This window comes from Ambystoma mexicanum, chromosome 6p (genome assembly GCF_040938575.1).
Source record: "Ambystoma mexicanum isolate Mex_15411 chromosome 6p, UKY_AmexF1_1, whole genome shotgun sequence".
Taxonomy (NCBI): Eukaryota; Metazoa; Chordata; class Amphibia; order Caudata; family Ambystomatidae; genus Ambystoma; species Ambystoma mexicanum.
The window spans coordinates 720,580,974-720,594,930 of NC_090935.1; the positions used below are offsets into that span (position 1 = coordinate 720,580,974).

Genomic DNA, 13,957 nt, shown 5'->3' on the forward strand with positions numbered 1-13,957 from the left:
GCTTTTTTTGAAAGGGAAGACAGTAACCTTGGGCAAGTGTTTCCAATGCCAATGAATCTGAAGTAATAGCCTGCCATTCTGTTTGATGCTGTGACAGTCTGCCTTCCACTGCAGTCTTGCAAACCAAGTCCTCAGAGAGGTTTTGGGGCACCTGACGCAGTGGCTGATGGTAAGGTAGCTGCTGCTGCGGTCTTAGTACTTCTTCCCCGTCCACCAAAGGGAAATCTTCTCTGGACTCTTGAATAACTTCAGGTGCCTCCCAGTTGGTAGCCACACGCCTTTGTAATGCTGCATGGAATGGCACAATTGGGTCCTCTTGGGGTCCCCTGTCCAAAATGTCGGTTAAATTGTCCTGCTCAAAGACTGGAGTCGGTCTCAACCACCCCATATATTCCAATTGTCTATATGGAACTTCTGCATGGTCACCGGGGTCTGCCCTGCCAAACTCAACCTCTGGTGATGTATCTAAGCCACTGGCTTCATGCAAGCATTCTCGGAAACTCTTTATTCTGGAATCCTCTGAAATTAATGCTTCACGGACTGATGGCGTACCATACTGGAGATCAACAGGCCTAGACTCATCTGAAGATTCCTCTGCATCCTCATAAATAAAGGAGAGACTTGAAATAATCAGCACTAGGGGCAAAAGGGTGTAGAGGTTTCTCCATTGTAGTTGATGTAGTCATGAAATGTGTGGTTAATGGAGCTGAAATCGTCGAGACGTCGACGGCTTCGACACCTGTGGCATCGAGGAGCTCGAAGCGTAGATGCTTTCTCATAACTTTTCCGATGGTGTCGATGTCGAGTCTTTCGGCGTGTAGAACGTTGACGACTTAGTCCTCGAAGGGACTTTTCCTCGACTCGAGGGATCCTTCGATCGCTCTTGAGAAGTTTTGCACGCCGGTTCCAAAGACGTGCAGCTTTTATGCTTATGATGTCTTCCGACCACAGCATGGCTTTTGGGTGTAGTCGAGGGGGACAAGACTGCGTTCTCTAACACCTTCAACATCTGGGGCAAACTACCAAATCCAGAGAGGAACTGGAAGACGAGGAAGATGGCCATCTATGGCGCCATTTCTTTCCATGTCTAGACGATGACGAGTGGTGGGAACCACTACGCAATCAGGAGAGTTTATTCTTTTTTCGGCAGGGAGATGCAGTTCGACTTGTCTGAAGTTTTTTGTTTTTTCGAAAGTCTAAGGGGATTTATAGACCCTACCTGCCGCAAGCTTCTCTCTGCGCTCTCTCAGGGCTTTCGACATCATGGACAGGCAATCCTCACACTCAGATGAAGGATGAATGGATCCCAGACACCATAGGAATATCCTATGGGGTTGCATAACGGACATCTTCGCACCGCAGTCACAGCATTTCTTGAAGGAAACCCGACTTGGGAGTTGAAGACACCGATGGCGAAGCCATTCTTTCGATTTTCCTCAAAGATTTTCCTCACAAGGAACGAAGTGTACGGTATCCGAAGCTCAAGTGCGGAAAAATGAAACTGAAGCCAACGGGCACTGCATGTGCTACATATACCTTTGGTGATGTCGACATCGAGATGGAGGCCTCCGAGGGACATCGAGTCGACAGGCATCGACGGATAGCGCCACTTGCTGAAAACCTTTTTCCGTAGCAGCAAACCTGGATATTTGATATATCAAAAGATGAGGACTATGTGGGAGGACAGAATCCATTTGAAACATCTTTCAGCAATTACCCTCAACCAATATGTCACATGCCCTTGCATAGCATGCCAGTCAAGAACTGCAGAAAAACTGACTCAGTGAGGCCGATCTCACCTTGCCTTTCCCATAAAATCAAACCCAAAATAATAAAAAAAAGGATCTGGATATAAAACAGCAGAACAAAATTCCTAGCAATAACACCCAAGGCATGTCTGTGATAAAATAATGACACTGAGGTTTTTCATGTTCCGGTTTGTTTGGACAACCAGAATTTAGATTTCACTACTTATGAGTTTCTTAACGTTGCACATACATGAGGGGCACAACAGACACAGGAATTGACACGACATTCTTTGCACTTTTATTTTAGAGTTTCCCATGAGTACATGGAAACCCAGAGGAAGATGTGGAAGGGATGAAACTGAAATCACGACTGCATTGTGCTGTGTGATTTCTACAGATAGTATCTGGGATCATCTCCCTCACGTTGAAATGCTCGACGGTTATGAATTGGACTTATTATCTTTGGCTACCCTACTCCAAAGGAATCAAATTCTCGCTGTGATTTTGTATTTGTAACATGGTGTAACACTTTTCTTTAATATTGTATGGGCCAGACACCTATGATGTGAATTCATTGTTCTATCATTAACTTAAACCTTAATTGTTCTCAGTTCTACCCAACTGAACTAAGTAGCGGTTATAAAAAGCATAATAAAGTGTTAAAACATACATAGTGGTTCAACCCCATATTTCTCACATCAATCTTGCAATAAACCTTCTATGACTGGAGTGTTCACTTCTTTCAATTCCCTCGTACCCCACAACTAACCCGATCCACCTCATCGCCTACCACCTTTCACTGCACAGAGTCCACCTTGCACACAGCACACATTTACCTACAAATAGAACATTAACATTCAATGAGCAGTTTGTTTCAATGCCCACATTTTTAGCTCTGAGACACACACACACAAAACCTTAAAAAGAAAAACGGCAATTAACTTATTTTTCAAAAAATGGTTTTGGAATTTGGAAGTGCTGTCAGACAAAGAGTTGAGCTTTTCTGAGTCTATGAACATTAACGAAGACCCCATGATGGCAAATCAACATTCATTTTAATGGTAAAAAGTTCTTCTGGCTGGTTTACCATGATCAGAATTAATGTAAGTGTCAGACTTCATTTATTTTGGCTTACTTTATTATCAAGTTCTGTATTAACTAAGCAAAATACTTACTGGGAATCCAGACCTTGCTTTTCAAGAAACTGTATGGCACTGTGGGAAAAATTTGAAAATCCTGCAGTAAAAAATATTTTCTTTAGTTTGTCAGTTTGATGGTGCATTAAAGTCTTCCTAATGACAAAGAGCATGCAACAACCCTAACATTTCTAACAAAGCATCACTTGTCGACATTTTGATGCCATTTATTTTGCCCGCCTTTTACCATCTCCCTGTATTATCCCCTTTGTCTTTCCCATTTTTGTACACCACTTCATTGACTTCTAGCTTGGTTTACTCTATATTAATACCACACATATATACATTCAGAACAAGCTAAATAAAATGGTATGTAAAATAAAAGTGTGCACCTCCCTCTGTGCCTTATGGCAGGCTAGTACCACATTACCATCATGTCCACCTAAATCGGTATCCATTGTTACTAGCTTGAGTCCCTGACTTTTAAATACTTGCACCACTTCACTAGGCCACAGAGACCAGTGCCCCTCACCAACTTTAAAATATGCTTTTCCCTCAGTTCTGCATAATAACAGTAGTAGCAGCTGATCATGCAACTGTCACTGAAAGGTCGCAACAGACATTCGGTATTCACAAAAGTAAATTGTTTATCTGCAGCACCATGGACTGTGTGCAGGTTCCCAATTCAAATTCCAATAGCAGTACAAACCTTTAGGAAGGGCAGATAAGGGGCTAATGTTTTTCAAGCTTTGGTTGATGGATCTCCCAAAATCTGCCTGATCAAAAGATCCTAATCACAAAGATGATAATTGCTGCATAATGACTATGGATGACACCTAAAATATATTTCCACCATTCTCATAACATAAGACAATAACATTAATTTATAAATGAATCGTTCATTACACAGCCTATACAATAATATCATCCAAATGGGAAAACAAAATGTATCTCGACTGCATTTGAAGCGTTTATAATAATAAAGTTGTCATGCACTGTGTGGGCAGGCGCCTGTGGGACAGCTGGCGCACCCGCGGCCATTGAAAGTGCTGTTACGTTACCATCCCGTTTTGATTAACGGTCTAGTGGATTTCAACATGGCTGCTGCTGGGAGGTACTAGTTTCCCCTCCTCCCGGCGGACGGCGCGTTGCTCCCACTACAGCAGTAGTTCTCTTTGGATTAACACGCTTGTGAGTTTCCTCTTTCTGTGCACACTGTACGGCATCTGTCCCACTCTCTCGCTCCGCAGCGTCTCAGCGCGATTCTCCATCAGTCTCTCTGCCGCGTCTCACCACGGTTATCCTTTTGCCTTTCACTGTGTCATCTAGTGGTTCACTGCCTCCCCCCGCAACTCGCTGCTGCTCCTCTCCTCTTGTTTCTCTTCCCTCTCTCCCTGGCTTCTTTGCTTACCTGTTTCCTCCCTGTTTGCATCGCTTGCTTTACTCAGCGCATTCTTTCCTCGCATGCCGGTTCCCCTCATCCCGGCTCGCGCTGTTGCTCTTTATTCCAGTCCTGCCCGTGTCCTTACCTCTGTGCTATTACTTCCGTCCCTGGCAGCTGCGCTGGAGTCTGGTCCTTCCCGTGGACTTTTTACGCGGCCATCCCTTAGGATTTACCGCAACCGGATACTCTCAGTCTGGCTATTCATTATCCGGAACCCATATTCCACCCAACCAGTCCTGCTGGCAGCCTGTTGGATTCTTACTATCATCACTTTCACATGATGAGATTGGAACTTGAAACCCAGAGGAAGAGGAACCCTTGAGAGAAGCTGGATCCTTAGAGAAGATCGATTCAGTTTAGTTTTTGATTGTGCCATCCAGCTTTTTCCACTCACCTGGCGTGCCCCGGTTGTGGGGAGGGCACCTGCCTGCTACATCTATAAGCGGTCACAGTGGCTTCCTCTCATGGCAGGCCATATCTGCATTAAAAAAAAGGAAGTCTGTGGAAGAAGAAGGCGGCGCCGCAAGAAGTCACCAGCTCAGGTGAGGGGGATATTGTGGATTCCGAGGAGGAAGTCTAGCCTAGTCACAAAAGTAAAATTGATCATATATTTTCCTTCTTTGTGTAGTTTCACCTCACCAATAGAGGAGTGTGGTTTATGGGAAACATCTGGAAAAAAAGGACTTTCACTCAAATGAAAACATTAGCAATGAATTCAGTAATATCAGTTTGATTCTCAAACACACAAATCAAGCTTGCGTTTAGAGGCAGCCGAGTCTCTTCTGCCAATATAAAGAAGACTGTGACTGAGTCACTGTTCATGCCCAAATGTGTGATCTTGAAGGCTGATTGGTTGGTAGCATGTATGTTTTTCCCAGTACACTTAGAATTGCAGTGGTTGGATGGTTGGGTGCAGATGTTGATCCATGATGTATGGTATCAATCGCCAGACATCTTACTGCAATGTTCGGTTAGCGATGTATGCATTTATTAAGCTCAAACCAAGCTGTGAAGCAATCGAGGGCTGCACATCACATCAGAGACATACTCAATGGGATACAGGCATGGTGCACAAGTGGCAGAGGAACTGGCATAGAGTTGGGGTGCCCAGGAGCATGTAGAAGTGGAGCCATAAGAAATTGGTGAGATGCTCTGAGAAGAGTAGGTTCCTCATAATTAAGGGGCATGTGTAATTCTGTGGGATTGTAAATGAAGGGAAGTTATGAATAACGGGAGCATTGCAAATGAACCATATAATCATGTACTACCAGATGTTTTTTGTCTGAAATGTGTGGCACAGGGCCTGTGACGTGATTAACACAAGATGGTCGCTACTACAATTAATGAATCAGATTTTGATCTACAGCTCCTTTCAGAGTGACCCTATCAAATATTTTCTAAGGACCTTATTTTTTCACAAGAAAAACGGAATAATGAAGGTCCTTGAAATAATCTTATTGTTTACAAGTTTCTGTTTGCAGTTTGTTTTTCATGATTTGTAACAATTTTTTTTCCTTCTATTTTGTTACAGGTTCTGGTAACAGGCAAGAAAATGTAAAAACTATTTAGGAGCCGTAAAACGTGAAATTTGATTCCATCTTCCAGTAAAATCAATATTTTCAAAATGTCGATACCTCCAGATATCGAAAGTCAATTAAAAGTAGAACTTCCACCATCAGCCAAAAAAAAGAAAATGGATAACTGCCTTTTCCTTGTGTATCTTATTTCAACAAAGAACAAGATCTCAGCCGGTTAATAAAAAAAGTTATGAAAAGGTTTTAGAGTCTATTAAGAAGAGAGCCGAGTGGAACAATAATGAATACATAAACATAAGTCTATCTACGATCAGGCAAATTAAAACCTGAAGTACTGAAAAATGAAAAAGCAGCATGGCATTCGGAATGCTACAATGTACTCATAAGGCAAAAATGGATCAAAGCTTGTATGGAGAGCAGTTATGCGAGCCAATGCAGTCAATCTCCAGCGATGAAGAAGAGGATCAATTAGAACAAAGCATCTACAAGATCAAAAAAACCTATGTACAACAAAAATAAATGCTTCTTTTACAATCAAGAAAAAAGAAGAAAATTATATTTGATAGGAGTGATTCAGCAGGCATAGGTTGGAAGAGCGCAGTAGAACTGTCTAACAATGACACATTGAGATTCGTCTTAGTGATTGTACAGATCCTGAAGAGTCTCACGCAAGGGAAATTGCATATCACAAGCTATGTTGCAACGCACATGTAGTGAATGTCTTATGACGCAACCCTACACTAAGCGGAAAGAGGCAGCCAAATTCACTGTTTTATGAAGCCACAAATGTTGAATTTGTATCTTCAATCAGCGACTTACCCCTTGAAGGCAACGTAACAATAATGGGGGAAACTGAAAAGCTTTACAGGAAAATTGCAGCTAGGAACGGTTTAGAAGAAAGACAGATAAAAACAAGAAAACTATTCAAATGTTTCAGAGAAGAAGAGCTTGAATGTATTGGAATTATTAGTAATCCCAAAAGGGTTAATGTACCACAACGGGTGTCACTGAAAGTAAAAGCAGATGTTTCAGTCTCTCATGCAGAAGAAGAATTTAAGTATATTAAGAAAAATATGAGAACCCTTCTGGAAGCCGCTACGATTTTACAGAGAGCCATACTAACTTGTAAAGAATGGAAATTCACTGAAGTTTTGAAGAAGTGAATTTGGCAGATATTGTTCCAAAGAAAGTTGTTTTTTTTATTTATTTTTTTATTTAAAGTGGCGCTCTCAAGGACAGATGGATATGAAAAGTAGTTCAGAAAATAGCGGGATGCCACTATAATGAACAGGGCTCATAAATTATATATATGATATGATAGGATATGGCATTTATAATGCGGCTATACACAAGTGTTTCTAGGCATCATGAGACAAGGGAGGGGAAGAGGGAAGACAGAGAAAGCGTTCCCTCTAGGCCAGGTGACATTGAGATCGCGCAAGTGCAGTGGAAGGGGGGGGGGAGACAGGGAAAAGTGCAGTACATAGGATGACAGTGAATTAAATAGAGAAAGAAACGGAATTAAAAGAAGTGCAGCCAGCTGGTGGCAAGTGCAAGGGTAAGTGCAGACATCAGGTGTCAGTAGGGGCTGTAGGGATACAGAAACAGTCAGAGTCCAAGAGTTGCCAGGGGGGAAGTGCAGGTGTGCAACTGGCGGGGGTCGGGGTACCTGGGCCCGAGATCAGAGGGTAGCCAGGTAAACCAGTGCAGTTTCAGATTTGGACAGGAGATAAGCAAGGGAGAGGGGGAGAGAAAGCAGAAGCAAAGGGGAAGGTCTTGAGGTGCTTCCGGAACCGGAGATGGTTCTCCTCAAGTTTCAGAGGCAGGGAGGTTGTTCCAGAGGGAGGACCCAGCAGGAGAAAGATCTACCACCAACTCGCTGCATGGAGAAGCGAGTAACCTTGAGGGAGGTGGATGAACGAAGTGCTCGAGAAGGAAGATAATTAGACAGAGTTGAAGGTATTGCGGCCCCAGAAGGCCTTGTGGACAATGCAGAGGGTTTTGAACTTAATCCTCGCCGACACTGGGAGCCAGTGCAGAGATTTCAGTCCTGGAGAGATGCGATCCCTGGCCTTGAGGCCAAGGACAAGCTCGCAGTCCTGTTTTGGATGAGTTGCAGAGGGTGGAAAGTAGAGGCAGGCAGATTTAGACAGAGGCTGTTGCAGTAGTCCAGCCTAGAGAGAACAAGAGCTCTGGAGGCAGTGAGCTTCTGGAGGAAGGCGAGGAAATTAAGAATACCTCTGAGGAGGTGCAGCTGGTAGTGTGACTTCTTAGAGACACCAGAGATGTGAGGAGAGAAGGAAAGTGTGGAGTCGAAGATGACCCAGAGGTTTTTGGCCTAACAGGTGGGAGAAGGAAGACGGCCAAGAGCGGCCGGCCAGAGAGAGACAGGGAAGGAGGTGGCAGGTGAAAATTGTCAGAGATATTTATATATGAAATTTGATCTCCACACCAAGATCCCTATGCAACCACACGGCATACCTGCAAAGAACAGGTTACTTTCTTACCTGGTAACGTTCTTTCGATGGCATGTTCAGACGACGTATTACACATCTATGACAGGTAATCACCAAGGCTGTGCTGCTTCGGAAAATATTCTGCGTCCTGCGTCAATGACATCGATACGCTGTCCGAGGGCCTCCATCAAGCCGAAGTCACCGGATGTCATAAGTAGGACGCACAACACCCGTAGACTCAGTTGTAGTTTTTCCCAGAACGTGTGGCACCAATCTTCTGCCAGTATGACTACAGAAAGCCTCGCGGAAATGGAAGCTGCAATCGCATAAGAAATTATGTAGAGGGGAAGGCTGGGAGGGTACGATGTGGAATACGTCATCGGAACATCCCATCGAAAGAACTTTACCAGGTAACAAAGTAACTTGTTCTTCGAAGGGATTGGTTCCTCCGACTTATTTCACATCTATGACAGACTCCCAAAGCAGTAACAACGTAAGGAGGTGGGAAAAGAATTTTGAATTTTAGAATGCCCAATTAAATTGCAGAATAGAGGACCGCCTTGCCAAAGGCCAAATCTTGCCGATGGATAGAATCCAGGGAGTAGTGTGTTACAAAAGTATGGACAGAGGCCCATGTGGCAGCTTCACAAATGTTACGAATGGGAACACCCCTTTGCAGGGCAGTAGAGGCAGCCACACCCCTAGTAGAATGGGCCCGCAAGCCGACCGGAGGGTCCTTATCCGCCAAGCAGTAACATTCAGAAATTGTCAAGATAATCCATCTAGACAAAGTCTGTTTAGTAACAGCTTGTCCCAAACGTCTTCCAGCATATCCTACAAAGAGCTGATCGCCCACTCTGAACCGGGACATGCGTGAGATGTAGAAACTTGAAGCTCTCCTAAGATCCAACCTATGGAGCCTCTCCTCTTCCTTACAAGGATGCGGAGGAGGATAGAATGCTAGAAGAATGACTTTCTGGCTTAAATGAAATTCCGACACAACTTGCGGAAGAAAAGAAGGACGAACCCAAGGACAACCCTGCGAGCGGAAGTGACCACAACTAAAAATACAGTTTTCAAGGTCAACAGTCTCAAAGGACAAGAATGTAAAGGCTCAAACGGAGCTCTCATTAGGAATTTTAGGACCAGGTTCAAATCCCAACCGGGCACCTGGAAAGGTGACAGTGGGAACACATTAGTGAGCCCTTTCAGAAACTGAGAAATCAAAGGAATTTTAAAATAAGAACACTCCTCAGACGAGCGCTTAAATATGGACAGCGCCGCCAGGTAACCTTTAATGGTACCCACTTGCAGGCCCTTGTGGGATAACGAAAGCAAAAAAGACAGAACCACAGGAATGGCACATGAAAAAGGATCCACATTCTTAACCCTGCACCAGTCGCAGAACTTCCTCCAATGGTAACGGTACAGGGACTTCGTTGCAGGCCTTCTGGCCGAAAGCACGTCTTCAGGGAGGTTCCAATCCTTATACCTCAACCTTTCAGAAGCCAAGCATGAAGGTTGAGGGACTTGACCTCTGGATGGAGATCCTGACCCCCCCCCTTCCCGTGAGAGCAGATCATCTCGGGAGGGAAGACGGCGTGGAGGGCAGATGGACAAGTCGAGAAGGTCCGAGTACCACGTTCTCCTGGCCCATGCCGGAGCAATGAGGATCATTCGGGAACCGAACCTTCGTAAACTCTGCAGCACTTGCGGAATGACGGGGACTGGAGTAAACGCGTACAGCAGTGGGAAGGACCAATCCACTACGAACGCGCCCCCCAAGTCTCCTCTTGGAGGAAATTTCCACGAGCAGAATCTTCCGCACTTCCGGTTGACACTGGTGGTGAAGAGATCAACTTGTGGGGTCCCCCAAAGGACGAAGATCTCCAGGAGAATCTCCTGAGCCAGATCCCACTCGTGAGAGACCGTGCTCTGCCTGCTCGAAGTGTCCGCCGCCGCATTTTTGTCTCCGTCCAGATGAACTGCCGAGATCGAAATTTCCTGCTGGATGGCCCAGAACCAGAGCTGCATCGCCTCTCTGCACAGAGGGAAAGACCCTGCCCCCCTCCCCCCCCTTTTTGTTGAGGTAGTGCATGGCCACTGTATTGTCCATCAGAATCAGGAAATTCTTCCCCCGCACAGGCGGCAGAAAAGCCTTCAGGGCTAGCCTGACGGCCCTCAGCTCCAACAGATTGATATGGAGTCTGGACTCCGACGGAGACCAACGACCGTTGACTGTCAACTCGTTAGCATGAGCTCCCCATCCTGTGAGGGATGCATCCGTCATGATCGTCACCTCCGGCCAGGGTAGCCAAAATGGAGCCTCCTTCATCAGATTGCCTTTGACAGCCCTCCACAGAAGATCCTGAGCGACCGAGGGCGCCACCTGAACGGGATCCAACATCCTGCCGGAGGACTGTGACTACTGTATCTTGAGAGCCCACAGCAGAGATCTCATCTGCAGCCTGGCCTCTGGCACCAGGAGAATGCAGGATACCATGAGGCCGAGCAACCTCAAGAACTTGAACGCCGCTAGACTCTGGGCATGTTGAAACTGGTTCACCATCTGCAGAATGTGATTAGCACTCACCTGGGGAGGGAAACACAGACCCAGGGATGCGTCAAGCACTGCTCCGATGTACTGGTGCTGCTGGGTAGGTGTCAAGTGGGACTTCTTTAAATTGAGGGAGAAGCCAAGCCTGTGAAGGGGTGGCAGGTGACTGACATATGATCCAGGACTTGATCGGGAGAGCGCGCCCTGATCAACCATTCGTCCAGGTAGGGGTAGACGTGAATCCCCCCCTTTCCTGAAATACGCTGCCACCACCACCATTAGCTTGGTAAAGACCTTCGGGGAGGAGGTCAATCCGAACGGCAGGACCCAAAACTGAAAATGCGAGTCGCCAACCGCGAACCTCAGGTACTTCATGTGCTTGGGATGAATCGGCACATGAAAGTAAGCGTCCTTGAGGTCGAGGGACACCAACCAGTCATGAAGTTGAAGGGCCTGGAGTTCTTGAGAGTGAGAGTAACCATCTTAAACTTGCCCTTCCTGAGGAGCTTGTTCAAACCACGCAAGTCCCTGATGGGTCTCAATCCCAGTCTTTTTTCAGGTTCAAAAAATATGGGGAATACCATCCCTTGTTCCTCTACGCTACATGCACCAGTTGGAACAAGTTACTTACCTGTAACTGTTGTTCTCCAGCATGGGTCTGGCATGGATTCACATGCTCATGAATATTCCCCGTCGTCAGGCTGGGAATCCTCGGTAAAGAAAAAACCAGTATCAGTTTCGTTTCTGATCGGTCTTTCGTAGTAATAACCAATCACTGGTCTCTGCGTCATACTGACCACAGCCAATGACTGCCCTCTACCTAAGCACCGCCTCTGGCAGCCATCTTCAGATTTGGAAGCACGTGAAGTGGCAGTATGACCAAGTGAAGAGCCGCAGAGGGGTAGGCGGGAGGGTTCGCATGTGAATCCATGCCAGACCCATGCTGGAGAACAACAGTTACAGGTAAGTAACTTGTTCCTTCTCCAGCATGGGGTCTGGCATGGATTCACATGCTCATGAATAAAGAATACATAGCAGTACACACATGCACAACCACGGGAGGTGGCAAAGGCTCAACATTAAGCATCACATCAACTCAACATTAAGCATCTTACCTCCTCACCAGGCTCACCTCAGGCGAACAGGTTGCGCAGCACTGCTTGGCCGACCCTGGACTCCTCCCTGGAATCCCGGTCGACGCAGTAGAATTTCGTGAAGGTGTGCGTCGACCTCCACGTAGCAGCCCTGCATATGTCCAGCAGGGGCACACCAGATAGGAACGCCGTGGTAGCTGCGATCGCTCTGGTGGAATGGGCTCTCGGACGGCCAGGCAGCGGTCGGTTTGCCAACCGGTGACAGTACATGATACAGCCGGAGAGCCATCTGGAGATGGAAGCCTTCGAGAGAGCCTTCCCCTGATTGACAGGTCCAAAGTTCACAAAGAGTTGTGACGTCTTCCGAAAACCTTTCGTGCGGTCCACGTAGAACTTCAGCGCTCTAGCTACATCCAGCGAGTGCAAAGTCCTCTCAGCCGGCGACGAAGGCGACGGGAAGAACACAGGTAACACCAAGGGTTCGTTGAGATGAAAGTCCGACGGTACCTTGGGCATGAAGGAGGGGTGCGTCCTGAGCACTACCCTTGTGTCGTGGAAAGTCAAGTACGGGGCCTTGCAGGAAAGGGCCTGGATCTCTCCCACTCGTCGTGCGGAGGTGATGGCCACGAGAAAAGCTGTTTTCCACGATAGAAACTTCAACGGGGCCGAGTGCAGAGGCTCGAACGGAGGTCCCATAAGTTTGGTCAGCACCACGTTGAGCTCCCACGCCGGGGCCGGAGCCTTCACCGGCGGGAACGATCTGAACAGTCCCTTCATGAACTCTTTCACCAGACGATGAGACCACAAGGACGTCCGGCCCGTGGTTCTGGTGTATCGGGAGATCGCAGCAAGATGAATCTTGATGGACGCGTGTGCCAGACCAGCTTTGGCCAGCGTCAGCAGGTACGGCAGCACTTGGGGAGCCGTAATCCGTAGAGGGTTAATCTTCTGTGCGTGGCACCAGACAGAAAACCTCTTCCATTTGTGTCCGTAGCATTTAAGAGTCGAGGACGCCCTGGCCTTTGCAAGAACCTCTCTGCAATCGGCCGGTATGTCGTATCCTCCAAACTCTAGCGCTGCAGGAGCCAGGCCTGCAAGTTCAGCGACTTCGGGTCGTGGTGGAGGATGGCGCCTCCTTCCCTGGAGAGTAGATCCGCGTCCGCCGGCAGCTTGATTGGCGGGGACGCCGACAAGTCCAGAAGGTCCGGGAACCATATCTGCCTCGGCCACGCAGGTGCGACGAGGATCATCCTGCACCGTGACCTCTTGAGCTGGTTGACGAGCCGGATTAGCAGAGGCAAGGGAGGGAACGCGTAGAGGAACAGGCCCTCCCAGGGGAACGAGAAAGCATCGCCCATGCTCCTCGTCTGGGGAAACCTGCTGGCGAACCTCCGGCACTTGGTGTTCGTCGCCGTGGCGAACAGGTCGATCTGGGGTGTGCCCCACCGTCGGAAGAGGCGATCCACCAGATCCTGCCGTAGTTCCCACTCGTGGCACGAGCGCAGCTCCCTGCTGAGTGAGTCGGCGATGGTGTTTTTTATCCCTGCCAGATGAAACGGCACCAGAAGAATCCCTTGGGCGACGGCCCAATGCCACAGGTCCTGCGCCTCCTTGGACAGCGCTGGGGACCTGGTTCCGCCCTGTTTCCTGATGTAAAACATGGTGGTGGTGTTGTCGGTGAAGATCCTCACCACCTTGCCCTTGAGGGACGGAAGGAAGGACCTGAGGGCCCAAAACACTGCACGGAGCTCCAGGACGTTGATATGCAGGGACTTCTCCGTCGGGAGCCAGAGTCCCCTTGCGTGCAGGTTTTCGGTGTGCGCTCCCCACCCTTCTAGGGAGGCATCCGTGGTCACAGTCACCTGGTGGGCTGGGGTCTGGAAGTCCATGCCCGCCGTCAGATGCGCGCGGGTGCCCCACCACCGTATCGCTCGTCGGAAACTCTCGTCGAGCTTGATCCTTTCCTCGAAGCTGCCCGTCGTCTGGA

The 13,957-nt window shown here is 47.6% G+C and overlaps 1 protein-coding gene across 4 annotated transcripts in view; it reads right to left on the bottom strand.

Moving 5' to 3' along the window:
• Nucleotides 1–13,957, bottom strand: part of TMEM161B (transmembrane protein 161B) — a 919,424-nt gene that overhangs the window by 496,326 nt on the left and 409,141 nt on the right. For all 4 annotated transcript variants that reach the window (XM_069627595.1, XM_069627592.1, XM_069627594.1 and 1 more), the window contains exon 7: nucleotides 2,924–2,984. In XM_069627595.1, coding sequence (XP_069483696.1) covers nucleotides 2,924–2,984 — 61 coding nt within the window. The remainder of the gene's footprint in view (nucleotides 1–2,923; nucleotides 2,985–13,957) is intronic.